Below are 19,910 nucleotides of genomic sequence, written 5' to 3'. Positions count from 1 at the left end.
CAGACCAAAAATCCTTTTTTATTTTAATTTTCAATTTTTTTCCTTTTTTCTTTGCATGAAGGGGTGACGGAACCTTTCGAGGCTCCGATCTCCCCGAACCAACAACAGGCGAGCACGTGGAGTGTCGCCTGCACGTATCCTCTCCTGCAACATGGGACGCCATTGCCTGGGCTGATTTTAGGGGCGACAGGTCCCTTAAATGGCACCGATCTTCCCGCAGCATTAACAGACGAGCACATGGAGTGTCGCCTCCATGTACCCACTTCTGCAGCCAGGCCTAAAGCCGGACAAACAGCCCTGTCCGATCCTAAGGGCTTGAACCCATAGGATGTACAGAGGCCCCCCTTTTAGCGTCTCTGCAGCCCCCACTGCATCGCCACTGTTAAAGCGGATGATGGAAGGAGGCGGACGGTCTCTCTCCACCTCACTATCAAAGGGATGGTGGATGGAGGATTTTCCCTGCACCGTCCACACTGCAACACCTGACCTGCAACAGAACAGTCGATTTTTTTCTACGAACCTCAAGATCCAGTGTGTAGCTGTCCAGGTCAGGATCACCAGCAGGGCTCCTGTAGAGTGTGCGCTTTCTACGGCGCTGAAGCCCAGTCATCCGCGGTGGCTCCATGCCGGGCCATGCTCCGATGGTGAGTGGATCTAGTCGGCGGTGGACCTCTGCAGCATGATCTTCAGGACTAACCAAATGCTGGCTGTGACCCTCCTTATTTCAGCCCCATGCCGACAGGCACAGCAACTTCAGCCATGGCTTCCCTGTGGCCCCACCTGCCCTGGGTAACGCTCCGGCTGGCCGCAAATTTAGGCCCCGGCTTGGGCCTATTCACTGATCATTCTCGAGGCTCAGCCCACTGGATGATGTCCTGCCAGGAGCCCCACCTCCCAAACTGGCGCTTCTCGCTCACTGCGAGACTTCCGGCCCATGCAAATCCCAGGGGCTTCAGAGTTCCGTTCTCCCCAAACCCACAACAGGCGGGAACGCGGCTCGTCTCCTCCACGTTCCCCCTCCTGCACCTTTCTTGTGTGTTATGGCCTTGCCGGCGTTCCAGGGTACAGGGTACCATTCTTCTCACTCCAACAACAGATGGTAACCGGGAGTGCTGCCTCCACCTACCCCCTTTCTTTTCCCAGACCCATCCCGCTCTTGTTTTCCTGCGCCAGTCCATCAGGCCTAACCCATCTATTCTCGCCGGATACACTACGGTGGATAGGCTTATTGAAGCCATTAACCATTCGTTAAAGGTTGACGAGGACCCCAGTCCTAGCTCGGGTCACGCGGCGCTTTTTAAAAGGTCAGCAGACTATAGAGGCGAGATACCTCCTTCGTTTTGCAGAAGGAATGGACACTTTCCTATAAAAGCAGCAATCAGTTCTCCTGAGACAGAGAATATTTGCTGCATGCGGCTACCTGTGCTGCGCTTACTACGTTATGCCATCAATGGGTACTTTTATTCAGAGAATGGCGAGCGGCCTCTGAGTCTAAAAGGTCCATGACATAACTGTCTTATCAGAGCGGGCCTTTATTCAGAGAAAAGCTGGTTCAGCTTCTCTTTGATGCCACAAGAGGTAAAGAGTAAATTCCTTCCACAGCAAAGGACTAGATGTCTTTTTGTAGTCATCATTAGGCACGTTTCCGGGTTCTTGTGGAAATTCCGGCCGAGCCACTGCATCATTTCTTCCAGCTCGGGGCATTCCTCTCGTGGGACAGGAGTAACACAGGTCTTGTTTAAAACAGACTAAGCTTAGTAGGTCGGATCCAGGCAAACTAGATCTAGGGGATACAAGTCCCACAGATTTTTGGCCAAAGAACTGTCTTATCCAGTCTACTCCAGTAGGGTAGGCAGATGTCTACTCCTATTTTCGTCTTATCTGACTCTACGTCATTCTTAGCATGGGCCAGAGACTAGGTGTCTTCCGGATATAAGTTTTTCTTCTCTACCTCCAGCACGAAGAAAGATGAAACGGTACAACCCTTACTGGACCTGTTTGTGGTCTTGGAAAAAAAAAAAAGGAGTTTCTAGCATTCATTGACATTTGGGATGCTTACCTCCATTTTCTGATGGTTGCTTCGCCATTCTCGAACAGCATTTTCAAGCCACAGCCTTGCCCTTCGGTCTCGCTACCGCTCCCAGAGTGTTCTCAAAGGCCATGGAGGCTGTCATGTCCATCTTGCACTCTTGGGGCGTGGTCGTTCTGCCCTGCCCTGCTTGGACGATTTTCTAATCACGGCTCTGTCCTTCCAGGACTGCACATTGTGCGTTCGTGTCACTTGTAATACTCTTTCTCATCTGGGCTAGCTTATAAACTTAAAGGGGTTGTTCGGGCTTTTCACATAATCTCAGTGCATATCTGGGCTGCAGAATGCTGACAATAAGTAATTTACCTTCTGTCGCCAGTTTGCAGGGTTTGCTAGATATCAGCTCTTGCTTGTAAGAAAAACATCCGGGGGGGTGTGTTCTGGCATTGAAATGAGAACTGGTCGTTTCCTCCTACTCTACTAAAAACATGCCCTCCATAGCAAAAGGCACTCCCCGAACACATGAACAAGCCTATCCCTCCTCACACAGTAACAAATCCTCCCCCTTTAGCAGCCTCAGTGCAGAGAGCAGGACCACCCCGCTGCTCCTCCCCCAGACACACGCTGACCACTGATCTATAGAAAGTGAAACTATTGAGGAGGAAACGACCAGTTCTCATTTCAATGCCAGAACACCCCCCCCCCCCCCCCCCCCGGACGTTTTTCTTACAAGCAAGAGATGATATCTAGCAAACGCTGGAAACTGGCCACAGAAGGTAAATTACTTATTGTCAACATTCTGCAGCCCAGATATGCACTGAGATTATGTGAAAAGCCCGGACAACCCCTTTAAGCAAGTCTTCCCCTGTTCCTGCCTAGCAGATATCCCTTTTAGGGATGGACAACTCCCGAGGAGGGTAGGTGATTCTCCCTAGAGACAAGGTCCTAGCCCTTCAACAAAGATCCCGTGCTCTTGGCCACTCATCCTCTCATTCCATCTGGTTTGTCATGAGTGTACTGGGAAAAATGGTGGCAGCAATGGAAGTGGTCCCTTTAGCTCAGCTGCATCTCCGTCCTCTGCAGCATGCTCTTCTAGCGGCTTGGGACAGGAATCCGTTCTCCTTCAACCGCCGGTCCCACTTGCTCATGCGGATCAGGCAGCCCCTCAGGTGATGGACGTTGAGGTCATCTCTCAACCAGGTGAAAATCCTTTCTCCCGGCTCAATGGCTAGTGGTGTCTACCGACGCCAGTCTCTTTGGCTGGGGAGCGGTCTTTCGTCAACACACCGTATAGGGACGCTGGTCAACTCGGGAGTCGAGCCTCCCGATCGATGTCCTGGAAATACAAGCGATCCGGCTGGCCCTTCAGCAGTTCCTTATCTTCGGGCTGGTCACCTCATCCGAAATCAATCGGACAACGCCACAGCTGTGGTATATATCAATCATCAAAGGGGTTACCGCAGCTGTGCGGCCATGCGCGAGGTTGCTCATATTCTCCGACGGGCAGAGAGGGTCCACTCGGTAATTTCCGTGGGACTCCGGATGTGGATCTGCTGGCTTCAAGAATGAATGCCAAGGCATCAAACTTCATAGCTCGGTCTTGTGATCCAAAGGTCTCGGGGTGGACGCACTGGTTACTCCATGGCATAAGTTTGTTTTCCATACGTGGGTCCCCCGTTTTGTTTATTCCCGTGGGTCATCAGTAAGATCAAGGCAGAGGTAATTTCCAGTAGTCCTAGTCGCCCTTGATGGTCACGCCTGGCATGGTATGCAGAGTTAGAGCAGATCGACGTCGATGTCTCCTAGCAACTGCCAGATTGTACAGATCTGCTCTACCAAAGTCCGATTTGCCACCAGAACTCAGGGGCCCTGTATTGAACGGCTTGGCCGTTGAAACCTCAGCTCTAGCTCAAGCTAGGTTCTCGCAACAGGTGGTTCCCACTATGATTAGCGCTCGGAAGCCTGCGTCAGCTCGCATCTTTCCCCGCACCTGAAATCCTTTTTTGCATGGTGCAGGGACCGCAGACGTTTTCCTCGTGTCTTCCTTGTTCCCTCCATTTTTTTAATTTCTCCAGACTGGCCTGAACTCTGGTTTGGCACTTAGCTTCCTCAGGGGCCAGATCTTGGCTGTATCTGTTTTTATTCCACCCCAGGATTGTTTCCAAACTACAATTGAGGATTTTCATTCAGGGGGTCTTCCAGGTGGTAGCCCCCTATAGAATGTCGTTGGAGGCCTGAGACCTTATTTTGGTCCTGGGTGCTCTTCAGGAGGCGCCTTTCAAACCGTTGCAGGATGTCTCGCTGACAGTTATGTCTTGGGAAGTCGCCTTCTCGAAGTGTTGTTTATCGGGCGAGTCTTGGAGCTGACCTCTCTGTCCTGTTGAGTTTATTTCCAGATTTTCCACCAGGACAAGGTGGTCCTCAGACCGTTTCCATCTTTTTTGCCCAACGTGAGCTCGTTTTTCCACCTTAAGGAAGACCTTGTCCTTCCCTCTTTTGGTTCAGCACCGGTACATCGGGTGCAAACAGCTCTTCACGCCCTGCATGTGGTGAGGGCTCTCAAAGTACGTCTCTAGGACGGCGCTCATTCCGTAAGTATCTTCAGGGCCACAATAGTCAGAGGGATTCGCTGGGCTATTCAGGAGTCATACCACATCAGAGGTAAGCTTATCCCAGCAGGGATTAAGGCACACTTTTCTCGATCGGTGGTCGCATCTTGAGCCTTTGTCATCAGGCGTCAGCAGATCAGGTCTGCAATGCTGCAACTTGGTCCAGTCTGCACACATTCTTAAAGCACTACAGTATTCACACTCAGACTCCTGCGCCCCTTGGCAGACCTATTCTGCAAGCTGTGGTGGTTCCTCTTTAATCGGTTAGTACATGGGGCTCGATCTATTATGTTGTTCCCCATCCAGGGACTGCTTTGGGACGTCCCATGGTCTGTGTCCCCCAATGAGGTGAAGGAGAAATAGGGATTTTTGTGTACTTACCGTAAAATCCTTTTCTCCAAGCCAATCATTGGGGGACACAGCACCCACCCTGTTAGCCTTTCGGTTTGCTCTTTTCTTTCGTTTGATGTGTTGTACTCTGATATGATATTGATGATCTCCTGCTTTTGCACTGAACTGATTCACTTAGAGCCAGCATGAGGGTGTATACTGTTGGGGAGGAGCTAACTATTTTTTTTCTCAACTTAGTGTCCGCCTCCTAGTGGCAGCAGCATAACACCCATGGTCTGTGTCCCCTAATGATTGGCTCGGAGAAAAGGATTTTACGGTGAGTACACAAAAATCCCTATTTTTGTGATTTTAATCTTGCATTTCGATGTCTTTCAATAGGTTTTGAAGGCACTGGTTTTATGACGCTACCAGACAATGAACAATAACAATTTTTTGGGTGCACAGCAAACCTCAAACCCAAATTCACAAAATCAGAATGCAGTTATGTTTGGGCAGACATTATTTGGCCAAAATGCAACTGTACAGCCTGCCCCTGCATTTGGACAGCAATCTAGTAGCCAGTCAGCCCCTGTGTTTGGACAACTCGGTAACAACCAATCTTCTGCGGTTTTTGGGCAGAATACTTTAAGCCAATCTTCTGTCTTTGGACAGACAAATTCAACACAAACCACTCCAGCATTTGGCCAGACAAGTGGTGGACTGTTACCTACATTTGGACAGCATTCTTCATCAGGGCCACTCTTTGGTCAAGCTCTTTCTGGACAGTCCAATTCTATATTTGCACAAGCCACCTCTGGACAGTCAGCTCCTACCTCAGTGTTTGGACAAGCCACATCTGGACAGACTGCTCCACTGTTTGGACAGTCCAATTCAGGTCAGTCTGCGCCTTCCTTTGGACAGTCCACTGGTCAATCAGCACCTGCTTTTGGACAGGGCACTACTTCGCAGTTTACTCCAGTATTTGGACAGGGCACTTCTAGTCAGTCTACATCCGTATTTGGACAGACCACGTCTGCTCCTGCGTTTGGACAGGTTTCTTCTGCTCCGTCTGCGCCAGCCTTTGGACAGGTTACAACAGGGCAGCCTGGCTTTACCTTTGGACAGGCTGCTAATAATCAGTCTTCAACTGCTTTTGCACAACAATCTTTGGGACAAACTGGTCCTGCCTTTAGACTGGCAACTACTGGGCAGTCCTCTTCCCTTTTTGGTAATACAACCAATACACAATCAGTACCTGCATTTGGACAGACTTCTACTGGGCAAACTGGTCCAACATTCGGACAAAGCGGTACCAGTCAATCCTCTTTGTTTGGACAGACTACTCCCAGTAAAAATGCATCTACTTTTGCTCAAGTTCCATCTACTCAATCTACATCTCTCTTTGCCCAGGCGATTACCAACCAATCTGCATCTTTCTTTACACAGCCAACAGCTAGCCAGTCAGCCCCAGTCTTTGGAAGCAATACTTCGATATTTGCCCAGGCAACATCTGAGTCATCTCAAGCATCCAGACCGTCTGAAGATGGCTCAAATCAGGGTCCACAATTTGGACAGCAATCTCCTAGCAGTAGATTTTTGTTTGGCCAGACACCCCCAAGCCAGACAGCTATGTTTGCGCAGAACGTGACTGCGCAAGGTTTTAGTCATACAAGCTCCACCCTATCTGGGCCAAATGGTAATAGCCAAATTTCTGCATTTGGACCGGTAAACAGTGGGCAAAGTAATATTTTTGGTCAGTCACCTGGTTTACAGCCTTCATTTAGTAAGCAGGAACCTGGTTCTGTCAGTGCACAACCTGCGCAACCATCTTCTGCATTTGGAATCGCACAATCAACACACAAGGCGGCAGCAGCAACTGAGAAAATGTCAGTTTTTGGTCAGTCAGCAAATATTTCGACTGGGCAGACTGGAAGTGTGTTTGGTGCCACCACACAGATAAGTACCAGTTCTAGTGCTTCGGATTCCACATTTACACAGGTGGCAGCTAATTCTGAGCACCGTTTCAAACCTCCTGCTCATACAACTTTCAAGCCGATCCTAGCAGGAGCAAATAAATCGGATGAATCTTCCGCACCTTCTTTTAGCATGTCAAGTAAAAACGAACCAAAAGATCAACCCCTCTTTGGAGCTCCTACGTCGTCCTCTACATCTGGGAACCTCAACTTCTTCCCTATGTCTTCAGATAAGAAAAGCAAAAGTGAAGCAGGAACACCAAGACCTTCGTTTGCAAGTGCGAATAGTAGTTTCACTAATTTTGCTGATGAGCCAAGAAGAGAAGAAGGACAAAAAGGACTAAAAAGAAAAGAAGAGCATGATCGTTCACCACGCAGAAATGATGCTGCCATCTTAGGTGAAGCTTCTTCAGATCCCCATAGCGAACATCAACCCATTAAGAGGTCTGGTCGGTTGGGCCGGGATTTAAAAGGAGGTGCTAACATCTATGTTAGGAGCTTGTTTGATGTTGTAAAAAGTCAAATGAAAACGCATCGTGGAAGAGAAATTAAAAAAGGTGGTAACGTTTCTTCACAGCCCAAAGTGACAAATGCTGATTCTCCATCCAAAAATCAACCAGTTATCAGACCCCTTTTAGGTCCCAATCAAACTGAATCTGTTAAAACTATCGCGCCCAGCTCATCAAGTCAAGTACATTTTAATAAGTCCCAAATGACAGGTATAGGTCATGCACCACCTACCAGAATGGTTTCCTTTCTGGTGCCAAACCAGCAAGGATCTCCTAGAGACCATTCTTCAGCTGGACCTAGTGAATCAATATCTGGAAGAATTCGACCCTTGCTGGAAGAAGGAGAGCTACTGCCTGATATTCAAAGTAAGTGCATTTTTTTTCCTAAATTTGTTTTTAATGTCCAAAAAGCAATGTTTTCTTTAAAAAAAAAAAAAAAAGCTGATCTGTAGATTTGTCTGATAAGGCTGTATATTCTCTGAGACTGTACACCGCCTACACATATATGTTAGTGGTGAAACAGAAATCCCTGATAAAACATTTTTTATGTCCATAGGCATGCATTAGTAAAAAATAAAATTTATTGCTCACTGTCCACCAGTCCAGATGATCTTTGTTGATAGGCTGCAGTGCTGATGTCATAACTACAGCGAATATGATGGCTACAGCCAATCACTGGGCTCATCAGCTTTTTATGTGTTCATTAGCATCACTGCTGAGCGCTGTGATTGGCAGCAGCGGTCATGTATGGTGTTGTCATGATCTCACGGTTGTAGATTGAGGACAGAGGGGAATGGCTGGACTTGTAGAGGGTTACTAATTTTGATCTTATTTTTTCCTAGGGCATGCCTATACATATAACATTTTTTATAACAGAAAACCTTTATAAATCCTTTTCTTGTTTTCTAACTTGTCGCTTTTTTTTTTTTTTTTATCCAGCTCCGTCCTCAAACTCTGCATTAAATAAAGGAGAACGTTCAGAGGGTGCTGAACACTCGGTCCCGGTCTCCCCCAGTGATCTGACGACTATTGTAATAAGGAATGTGCCTATTAAATTGAACAAAAAAAACATCCTGGAAGATTATTTTAAGAAGTGTGGCAAAATTCTGCGTATAAATTGCAGGATGAAGCAAAAAATTGCCTCTATTCAATTTAATGACAATGTGAGTGAAAAAAATGTGCTTATAATTTTGATTGCTCGATCATTGGTAAAAGGGGGGTAATCTGGTTTCAATTTGGGATGTTGGTGAAGCTGGTGACGTCACTTCTACAGATCTCCCAGCTTGCGAGAGTGAGAGACGGGCATTGCGTGCCTTTTTATTCATTTGGTATAGGACAGGTGCAGAATACCATGATATTCGTTCAGAATTGTGATTTGATTGGCTCCTATGAGTACATTTACTAACCAAACTATGGAGGTTTATTCATCTTCGGCAGGTAAAATATATGTACGGTATTTGTACATCTTTATAAATAAGGGTATGTTCACACCATGTTTTTTTTTTTTAACGTGGGTTTTGAGCAAAGTCTTTCCAAAAAAATGCTTGAAAAGTGCTCTAAAGAATCTTCTATTAATTTCTAGGTAAAAACGACAAACTTTTCATGTGTCCAGAGTTTTGAACGTCTTCTAAAAACGCTTAGTGGTTAAAATAAGTGAGCTTGACCATTCTTCAGGTGTTTTCTACTAGATAGTCACTCCATACTTGTCAATAGGAAGGCTTAATAACACTCGGAAGAAGCCAGGGTGTTTTTTTTTTCTTAAAAAATTCGGAGTGGTTTATTCATTCTTTAATAGATGTTATAAAAAGTTAAAATCTGCTTCAAAAATATTAAATAAAATGGTAACAAAAACTCTTCAAGATTAAAAAAAATCAATTTTTTTTTCTCTTGACATGTTATTTACTAGAAAATCTTGTTGTTCTCGCACTCTTGAAACAAATGTATGACGATACCCCTACTGTATTGATTTGGGAAAAATAGACTCACAATTAGGATACTGTTTTTGCTTTTACAGAACTCTGCGGCAGCAGCAAAGAGAGCAGTAAAAAGACTACACAAAGACATGGTTGCTTTTTGGCAGCGGAAAAAAACAAGTGAGTGATTTATGTCTCATTTCTCTATCGCTTCATTGGGGGACATAGGAAACCCCATGGGTGTACGCTATGCTGCCACTAGGAGGCTGACACTATGTAGAAAAAAAGTAGTACCACCAGGTGGCGCCTCTTTACAGAACCACATTATTAAGATGTTCTCTTAGATAAGCAATGCTTGCATTGGAGAATCTCTAAAATAAAACGGCATCCGATTGAGCAGATTTGATTGTATAATGTCAGAGACACCGCACTGAACTTGCTCACTGAGCCAGTGCGCGTGTCCTGAGTAAAGCGAACAGTGCTCAAAGCTACCTGTGGAGCGGGCAGCAACCGAGTAGATGTGTACTTCACACCCGCAGGACCTGAAGCACGTGACTGCTAGAGGCGTGGCCTAAACTCCACAGAGCTAGGAGCTGCAAGACAATTCCTAGCAGAGTAACTGCGAGACAAAGTTACCAAGGGGCATAGACAGTGAGAATAGTCAGGACGTAGCCAATGAGTCATACACAGATAGTTGCAAGGTACAAGAGGGGCGAGCAGAGAGTAGTCAGGTCACAGGCAATGAGTCATACACAGATAGCTGCAAGGTACAAGAGGGGCGAGCAGAGAGTAGTCAGGTCACAGGCAATGAGTCATACACAGATAATAACGCAGTACAAAATCAACAGGCAAACTCACAACGGGAAACAGAATCGGGTCAGAACCATATAAACAAGCTATAGCAACAAACAGGCACACAGGGGTCAGCACACTACACCAAAGGCAAAAGTATAACTGGCAGGGATTGAAGCTACCCAGGGGTTTATGAAGCTCTCCCAGAACCAGAAAGAGGCCACAATCATTAACCCCAAGTGTGCAGGTCAAAACCTGCACAGAGCTCCAGACATTAACCCCCGGTGTGCAGCTCAAAAACCTGCACTGGGATCATGACATATGATATTGGAAACATACACATGGGTGCCATATTTTAGCTCCAGTGTTGTCAGAGCCATGATACACCTGTGTGCATGGGCTCTTAATCACAGTAATAACTATCATTTCTCCTACGCCTCATTGGGGGACACAGACAGTGGGTGTTATGCTGCTTGCCACTAGGAGGACACTAAGTCAACACAGAAAAAAAGTAAACTCCTCCCCTGCAGTATACACCCTCTCACTGGCTGAGATTTCTCCAGTTCTTGCTTAGTGTCTGTAGGAAGCACTTGGGTCTGGCTTCAGACCCCACCTTTTTTATTTTCATTTTGAATTTTCTGTAAATTTTTATTTTTTAATTAACGGAGGGAAGGGGGTGATGGTTCCTTTCAACGGACCGCTCTCCCCCGAACCAACAACAGGCAAGCATGCAGAGTTTATCTCCCCGTACACTTTCCTGCGACTACTGGGGCATACCTGATTCTTCTGGGCGACGGTTCCTTTACGGTCCCAGTCTCCCCACACGGATATGAGGGCGAGCGCACGGACGCAAAGAGAAGTTTCAGAAGCGCTCTTTGGATGCCCTGTATCAGCCCCAGAGCTCTCCATCCCCCTGCCATAGGGAGGATCGATTGAGCAATACCCCTTTAAGAACTCCTCCAGCTCTTCTTCATCGCCCGGAGGATGAGAGACCTGCAGCTTGAAGGCCCCGGACACCGCGACCTGCCTGAGCACTGGAGTGGAGGTATGGGGTCGGGTCCTTGTCCCCGGGAGAAGCGCTGACTTATCGTTAGCGGCGGTACACTGGCGCCCGATCGCGGCCCCCCCGGAGCTTACCGCGGGGAGGCCAGAAATTTAGTCCCCGGCTTTTAGACCTACTAGGCCGGAATTTGCATAGCGCCGCCCACTGTTAGCGCCGCCGCCCACGTCCTTCGAGCTCTTCGTTCTGTGCGAGAGGCAGCCTGCTAGTCTCGGTGGCCATGTATTTTTACCTCAGCCTGATCTGGGACTGCCGCAAAGCGTGCACACTGACGGACAGAACCTGGTGTCACACAGGGCCACCGTTATTCCTCCCGGGGACACAGCACAGAACCGTGGGTAAGCTGCATCTGCCCTCAGATTAAAGCTTATCCCCTTCTCTGCACATTCCCTGCAGCTGCAGCCTAGGCTCTGCCTTTAACCCTTTCAGGGGCGCTATTTCTCAGTCTAAGGAAGTTAAAAGGGCTACTAAGAAGTACACTGCGTTCTTTACCACCTGTACCACTTGCAAGGCTGCCTTACCCTGTGCCCAGACGAATCCGTTTTGCACGGATTTTGACCCGGCTCGTGCTGAAACGCCACCCGCCGCTGCTGCGACAGAGCTCCCTGCATTTAGTCCCCCCGAGTAGACTTGCGTCCCTGTCGGTCTGAGGATTCGCTGACCAAGGCTATAGACTCCCTCCGGGAATCCTCTTTAAGTCAGAACACGTCTTTACCGCCCGAGCAGGGCTCTGGCGATGGCCGTACTCGTTCAAGGGAGCCTCAGGTCTCTAGAAAGTGGACCCATGACGCATCCCCTATTCACGCTCGTGCTTCAGCATCGGCGAGTTCTTTGTCTCGCTCTCCCTCTCCTAGCGTTCGCAGCGAACATGACTCTGAATTCGAGTCTGACACGTCGGTCCCTTATAATCCCCCAACTGATCAAGAGTCGCTTGATTCCCTTATGAATCAGTCATAGAATCATAGAATCGTAGAGTTGGAAGGGACCTCCTGGGCCATCTGGTCCAACCCCCTGCTCAAAGCAGGATTCGCTAAATCATCCCAGTCAGATGTCTGTCCAGCCTCTGTTTGAAGACTTCCATTGAAGGAGAACTCGCCACTTCTCGTGGCAGCCTGTTCCACTCATTGATCACTCTAACTGTCAAAAAGTTTTTTCTAATATCTAATCTGTGTCTCCTCCCATTCAGTTTCATCCCATTGCTTCTAGTCTTTCCTTGTGCAAATGAGAATAAAGATGATCCTTCTACAATGTGACAGCCCTTTAGATATTTGTAGACAGCTATTAAGTCTCCTCTCAGTCTTCTCTTTTGCAAACTAAACATTCCCAAATCCTGCAACCTTTCCTCATAAGACAGGGTTTGCAGACAGGTCACCATTCTGGTCGCTCTTTTCTGAACTTGCTCCAGTTTGTTGATGTCTTTTTTAAAATGTGGTGCCCAAAACTGGACACAATATTCCAGATGAGGTCTGACCAAAGAGGAGTAGAGGGCAATAATGACTTCACGTGATATAGACTGTATGCTTCTGTTAATACATCCTAGAATTGCATTTGCCTTTTTTGCTGCTGCATCACACTGTTGACTCATATTCAGTCTGTGATCTATTAGTATACCCAAGTCTTTTTCACATGTGCTGTTGCTTAGCCCTATTCCTCCCATTCTGTATATGCTATTTTTATTGCCCAGATGTAGTACTTTGCATTTTTCCCTGTTAAAAACCATTCTGTTAGTTGCTGCCCACTGCTCCAGTTTATTTACATCTTTTTGAATCCTCTCTCTCTCTTCTCTAGTATTAGCTATCCCTCCTAGCTTTGTGTCATCAGCAAATTTAATCAGTTTACCATCAATTCCTTCATCTAAATAGTTGATAAAGATGTTGAACAATACAGGGCCCAGGACAGAGCCCTGTGGTACCCCACTTGAGACATTCTTCCAACTGGATGTGCAGCCATTTACGACCACTCTTTGGGTCCGATCACTAAGCCAGTTATGAATCCACCTAACAGTTGCCTTGTCCATTCCATACTTAGTCATTTTTTCAATAAGGATTGAGATATGAGATACTTTGTCAAATGCTTTGCTGAAGTCAAGATATACTATATCTACAGCATTTCCTTGATCCACCCAATCAGTGATACCGTCATAGAAGGAAATTAAGTTAGTCTGACATGACTTATTAGTTACAAACCCATGCTGACTCTGTTTAATCACTTCATTCTTATCCAGGTACTGACATACATGTTGTTAAATAATTTATTCAAAGATCTTTCCTGGTATAGAAGTCAGACTCACCGGCCTATAGTTGCCTGGGTCCACCTTCTTCCCCTTTTTGAAGATAGTAACAACATTTGCTCTTCTCCAGTCTTCTGGGACTTCTCCTGTTCTCCAAAAATTTTCAAAGATTATGGAGAGGGGTTCAAAAATTTCTTCTGCTATCTCCTTCAGTACTCTGGGGTGTAATTCATCTGGACCTGGAGACTTGAATTCATTTAGGTTAGCTAAGTGTTTCCTCACTATCTTTCTGTTTATAGATTTCCTGGATTCTTCTATTCCCTTAATAGGACAGTGAAGAACAGTTGATGTTACATTTCCTTTCTGAGAGAAAACAGATGCAAAATAGAAATTTAAAAGTTCGGCCTTCTCAACATCCTGTCTTACCACTTCATCATTTTCATCGTGTAGAAATCCTATAGCATCTTTGACTTTTCTTTTACTTTTGACATATCCCCAAAATACTTTATTATTGCTTTTGACACCTCTTGCAAGCCTCAATTCATTGTCAGCTTTAGATAATCTGATTTGTGCCCTGCAGGTTCTGCAGACATCATTATATTCTTCTTTAGATATGCCTCCCTCTTTCCATTTTATAAACATTTCTTTCTTCCTTTTTAGCATGTGCTTCAGTTCTGTGTTCATCCATCCTGGTTTCCTTAAATGCTTCCTATTCTTCCCTCTTTTCGGAATTGTTAATTGTGCTTTGAGAATTTCATTTTTCAAGATTTCCCATCCTTCCTGGACATTTTTGTCTTTAAGGATATCCAGCCATTGGATCCCTCCAATTCTCTTTCTGAATCCCTTAAAATCTGCCTTTCTGAAATCTAACCTTGACGTCTGAGTCCTCACAGGTCTTCCTCCTCTAGTTATCCAAAATTCTAAAATAGCATGGTCGCTACCTCCTAGGGTCCCAGCCACTTTTACCTCCTCAGCCATTTCCTCCCTGTTTATAAGGATTAGATCCAAGGTAGCAGTTCCCCTTGTTTTCCCCCCTACCATTTGGAAGATAAAGTTGTCAGCAAGAGAGGATAAGAATTTCCTTGACCTGTTAGTTTTGCCTGAGAGAGATTCCCAACAAATGTCTGGATAGTTGAAATCTCCCATGACAACTATGTCATATTTTTTGGAGAACTTGGCCATTTGATGCATAAAGAGTTCATCCATATCTTCAGCTTGCACAGGCGGCCTGTAGTAAATGCCTACAATGGTGTCCTTTCCATTGTTCTGTCCTTGTATTCTTACCCAAACAGTTTCCACAGAACTCCCAGTCTCTGAAGCTTCAATCTCTGTGCAGATACACGCGTTTCTAACATACAATGCAACACCCCCTCCTCGTTTATCAAGTCTGTTTCTTGCAAATAAGTTGTATCCTTCTAGTCTTGTATTCCAATCATGTGTATTGTCTCACCGAGTTTCAGTGATTCCAATGACATCATATTTCTTTTCCTGCGTTAGTAGTTCCAATTCTCCTTGTTTGTTGCCCATGCTTTGTGCATTAGTATAGAAACATTTTAGTTTGTGATTGTTTTCTCTTTCACCAATATTTTTATTATTTAGATTCTTTTGTCTTTGTTCTTCCTTTCCACTTCTAATAGCAGAGTTCTCAATAGCATTTGTCAGGTGTATGGCTGTTTCTGGTCTTTTGCTTCCCTTCCCACGTCAACAGGATTCTGAAGTTGGATGAGGAGAATATTCCCGCTCCGGAACACGCTATCTCCTTTAAGAGGACTAAATGTGTGCGCAGGTTATTTGCCAACCATCCGGAGTTTAAGGACGTTGTCCAAAGACGTAGGGACCGACCACATAAGAGGTTTACAGGGCAAAAGCCTACCGAGGCTAAATACCCTTTTGCTCCAGACCTAATGAAGGATTGGTTACAGTCCCCTTCGGTGGACCCTCTTGTTTCGCGTCTTGCTTCTAAAACGCTGCTATCCCTTTCTGAGGGCTCTTCTGTCAGAAACCCCTCCGATCGTCAAATTGACTACCTTGCTCGTTCAGTTTTTGAAGCTTCAGGAGCGGCACTTTTTCCATCCTTCGCGGCGACTTGGGTGGCTAAGGCAATGGTCGCTTGGGCAGAAGTCTTAATTACTGCCTTCCAGGGTAGCAGTTGTCCTCCGGAGGCAACCAGTGTCGCCAGGCAGATAATTCACACAGGTGACTTTGTAGTGGACGCTTCTTTAGATGCCGCCAATTGCGCTGCTCAGGCAGCCGCTAATGCGGTCTCCATTAGAAGAGCCTTATGGCTCCGCGACTGGCGGGCAGACTCCACTTCCAAAAAATCATTTACTTCCCTGCCCTATCAAGCGGGTCGCCTATTTGGAGAGAAACTGGATTAGCTTATTTCAGACTCTAAAAAGTAAATTCCTTCCCCAACAAAAGGCTGTTCGGCCGTTTCGGAATCAGCCGACTCGTTTTCGACCTTTTCGCAACAATTCCAGTTGGTCCTCCTCAACCTTCTCTTTTGGACCAAGTCGGGCCCCGCGTGGAGACAGAGATCACCAGGTCTCCTACAGACCTAACCAATCTTGGAAGCCCAGGCCAAGGGCATCTGGATCTAGAGGAGCCAGATCCCATAGATCCTCTACACAATGACTTGTTGCGGTATCTGGCAGACACCGACAAAGTAGGCAGTCGTCTACTTTCATTCAGTCAGACCTGTCTCGTGGTCGTTCACGATGAGTGGGTCAGTTAGCTGGTGTCCTCCGGATACAGAATAGAAATTGTTTCTCTCCCTCCGACACGTTTCTTCCGGTCCTCTCCTCCCAAGGAAAAGACAGCAGCCTTCCTTCGGGCCGTTCATGCGCTGCAAAGGGACGGAGTCATCATTCCGGCCCCTCAAGACGAAAGTTTCAAGGGTTTTTATTCAAACCTTTTTGTGGTTCCAAAGAAGGACGGAACGATGCGGCCCATACTTGACCTCAAGCTGTTAAATCAGTTTGTCAGTGTACGGCTATTTCGAATGGAATCCCTCCGCTCAGTTGTCGCCTCCATGGAAAAAGGAGAGTTCCTAGCGTCCATCGACATCAAAGATGCTTACCTTCACATCCCGATTTGCCCGTCCCACCAGCAGTTCCTGCGCTTTGCAATTCACGAGGAACACTTCCAGTTCGTTGCCTTGCCCTTCGGACTCGCCACCGTCCCCAGGGTCTTTACCAAGGTCATGGCCATTCTTCACGCTCGGGTAGTGGTGGTGCTCCCATATCTGGACGATCTGCTGATCAAGGGTCCGTCCCTTCCAGCCTGCCAGGAATCCGTGGATATCACAGTAAATACTCTTTCTCGCCTGAGTTGAAAGATAAACTTCGAAAAGTCATCCCCGACACCGGTCCAGCAGATTTCCTTTTTAGGAATGGTCTTGGACACTTCCCGCGGGTTGGTCATTCTCCCTCCAGAAAAGGCCCGAGCTTTGCAACAGGCAGCACGGACTCTTTCCCGTCCGGTTTCTCGTTCTATTCGTTTCAGCATGAGAGTTCTCGGAAAAATGGTGGCAGCAATGGAAGCGGTGCCATTCGCACAGTTCCATCTCCGCCCTTTGCAACAAGCCTTGCTGTTGACTTGGGACAATAACCCGTCCTCCCTGGACCGTCGGTGCCTTCTGTCCCTGTGGGTCAGACAAGCCCTGAAGTGGTGGACACTGAAATCCTCCCTGACTCAAGGGAGGTCTTTTCTCCCAGTACGACGGTTGGTGGTGTCCACCGACACAAGTCTTCTGGGCTGGGGTTGCAGTGTTTTGTGATCACACGGCACAGGGTCGTTGGTTAATTCGGGAGTCACGTCTCCCCATCAACATCTTGGAGATACGAGCGATCAGATTAGCCCTACTGAGTTTCCACCATCTCCTCGCAGGTCACCCCATCAGGATCCAATCCGACAACGCCACGGCTGTAGCGTATATGAACCGTCAGGGGGTACTCGGAGCAGGATGGCCATGCACGAAGTGAGTCACATCCTCCAGTGGGCCGAGACCAACCGTTTGCCCATCTCAGCGATCCACATCCCGGGCATAGAGAACTGGGTGGCAGATTTTCTCTGTCGCCAAGGCCTTGCCGCGGGAGAGTGGTCTCTTCATCCGGGAGTCTTTCAGCAGATTTGCCGTCGTTGGGGCACTCCGGATGTGGACCTCATGGCCTCAAGGGTAAACAACAAGGTTCCTCGGTTCATTGCCCGATCGCGCGATCCATGCGTCATCGGAGCGGACGCCCTAGTCCTGCCGTGGCACCGGTTCCGACTCCCGTACATTTTTTTCCCCCTCTTCCCTTGCTCCCGAGGGTCATCAAGAATATCAGAGCAGAGTGAGTACCAGTGATCCTAGTTGCGCCAGTTTGGCCGCGTCAGGCATGGTACGCAGAACTAGTACAACTAGTCGCCGACGTTCTTTGACGACTTCCAGATCGCATGGATCTACTCTCTCAGGGCCCGATTTACCACCAGAACTCCGGGGCCCTGTCTTTGACGGTGTGGCTGTTGAATCCTGGATTCTAGCACAGGCTGAGTTTTCTCACGACGTGATTTCCACCATGATTAGTGCTAGGACGCCCGCGTCCATGCGCATTTATCACCGCACCTGGAAAACCTTTTCGTGGTGCAAGGATCATGGTCGATCCCCTCCTAGTGTTTTCCATTCTTACCATATTGGAATTCCTTTAGTCAGGATTAAAGTCAGGCCTCGCGCTTAGCTCGCTCAAGGGCCAAATTTCAGCCTTGTCAGTACCATTCCAATGCAAAATTGCCACCAAACTTCAGGTCAAGACGTTCATTCAGATAGTTTCTCATTTAGCGCCTCCCTATAAAAGGCCATTGGAATCATGGGACCTTAGCTTGGTTCTCGGGGCCTTACAGGAGGCTCCTTTCGAACTGCTGCAGGACGTATCACTGTCCGTCCTCTCTGGGAAGGTGGTCTTTCTAGTGGCAATTACGTCAATCAGACGAGTTCCGGAATTGGCGGTCCTGTCCTGTCGTCCTCCGTTCCTGAATTTTCATCAGGACAAGGCAGTTCTCAGGACGTCCCCATCCTTCCTGCCCAAAGTCGTATTCTCTTTCCATCTCAATGAGGAAATTGTTTTGCCTTCCTTTTGTCCGGCACCTGTCCACTGCATTGAGAAGGCCCTCCACACCCTGGATGTGGTTAGGGCTCTGAGATGGTACATCTCGCGGATGGCTCCCTTCCGCAAGTCAGATGCCCTGTTCATACTTCCAGAGGGGCATAGGAAGGGTCTAGCCGCTTCAAAAGCAACGCTAGCCAGGTGGATTCGCTTGGCTATTCAGGAATCCTACCATGTCAGGAACGCGCCTGTCCCAGCAGGGATTAAGGCGCACTCTACCCGCTCAGTGGGCGCCTCTTGGGCCATTCGGCACCATGCCTCGGCAGAACAGGTCTGCAAGGCTGCGACTTGGTCCAGTATGCATGCCTTTACAAAACATTACCAAGTTCATTCTCAGGCCTCTGCAGATGCATCTCTTGGCAGACGCATCCTGCAATCGGCAGTACCAGAGTGTTGAGTCAGTGGTACATGGGTATTAGCAGTTGTATGCTCCCCACCCAGGGACTGCTTTAGGACGTCCCACTGTCTGTGTCCCCCAATGAGGCGTAGGAGAAATAGGGATTTTTGTGTACTCACTGTAAAATCCTGCACTCCGATCCAATCATTGGAGGGACACAGCACCCACCCTGTTTAGCCTATTGGCTCACTGTAGCATTCTTAGGTTTTGACATGGTTATGGTTATTGTTATTTGTTTAATGCTCCTACTGCTTTTTCACCGAACTGAGAAATCTCAGCCAGTGAGAGGGTGTATACTGCAGGGGAGGAGTTTACTTTTTTCTGTGTTCACTTAGTGTCCTCTTAGTGGCAACCAGCATAACACCCACTGTCTGTGTCCACCAATGATTGGCTCGGAGAAAAGGATTTTACGGTGAGTACACAAAAATCCCTATTTTTCAGGTCCTGCAAAGAAGACAGAGGCTCAAATGACGGAGAGAAAAGTCCGACAAAATGAGCAGAAAGGCATTTCGACCATCGCGCCTGTATGCAAACCTCTTCTCCGAGGACTAAAGGGGTAATTGTAAAACACTCATGGTAGTTTAGAATTAACTTTTTTTTTTTAAGCACCAAAAATTTATTTATTTCTTCTCTGTTTCAGATCTTCTCTTAAAAAGACCACATTTCCCAAGAATCTTCAGTTTAGTGTGCAAAATACTGATAGCTCATTACCTCCTCCTGACATTTCAATGTCTTTGCCTCCTTCACTGTCGCATCTTGTGGGAACAGTAGCTGAGACCTCAGAGGAGAAATATCGTCTCCTAGACCAGAGGGACAAGATAATGAGACAAGGTATTCAAAGAATCTGTTGAAGTTTTACAATTATTTAGGTGTAGCTAGAAAAGTAAATTTGTCATTTTGGAAAACCTAACCAAAAAAGAAACG

The 19,910-nt window shown here is 47.1% G+C and overlaps 1 protein-coding gene across 1 annotated transcript in view; it reads left to right on the top strand.

Annotated features, from left to right (window-relative positions):
- Window positions 1–5,377: 5,377 nt before the first annotated feature.
- The window catches only part of LOC141078365 (germinal-center associated nuclear protein-like), a 103,964-nt gene continuing 89,431 nt past the window's right edge, over window positions 5,378–19,910 (top strand). Inside the window, exons 1-5 of the mRNA XM_073565113.1 lie at window positions 5,378–7,816; window positions 8,390–8,613; window positions 9,465–9,543; window positions 19,428–19,542; window positions 19,627–19,817. Coding sequence (XP_073421214.1) covers window positions 5,404–7,816; window positions 8,390–8,613; window positions 9,465–9,543; window positions 19,428–19,542; window positions 19,627–19,817 — 3,022 coding nt within the window. The 5' untranslated portion in view covers window positions 5,378–5,403. The remainder of the gene's footprint in view (window positions 7,817–8,389; window positions 8,614–9,464; window positions 9,544–19,427; window positions 19,543–19,626; window positions 19,818–19,910) is intronic.

The sequence above is a fragment of the Dendrobates tinctorius genome, unplaced genomic scaffold (genome assembly GCF_039654945.1).
Source record: "Dendrobates tinctorius isolate UK_male_01 unplaced genomic scaffold, ASM3965494v1 ptg000544l, whole genome shotgun sequence".
NCBI classification, from domain to species: domain Eukaryota; kingdom Metazoa; phylum Chordata; class Amphibia; order Anura; family Dendrobatidae; genus Dendrobates; species Dendrobates tinctorius.
The sequence above is the reverse complement of the archived record's forward strand: the minus strand, read 5'-3'. Positions and strand labels throughout refer to the sequence as shown.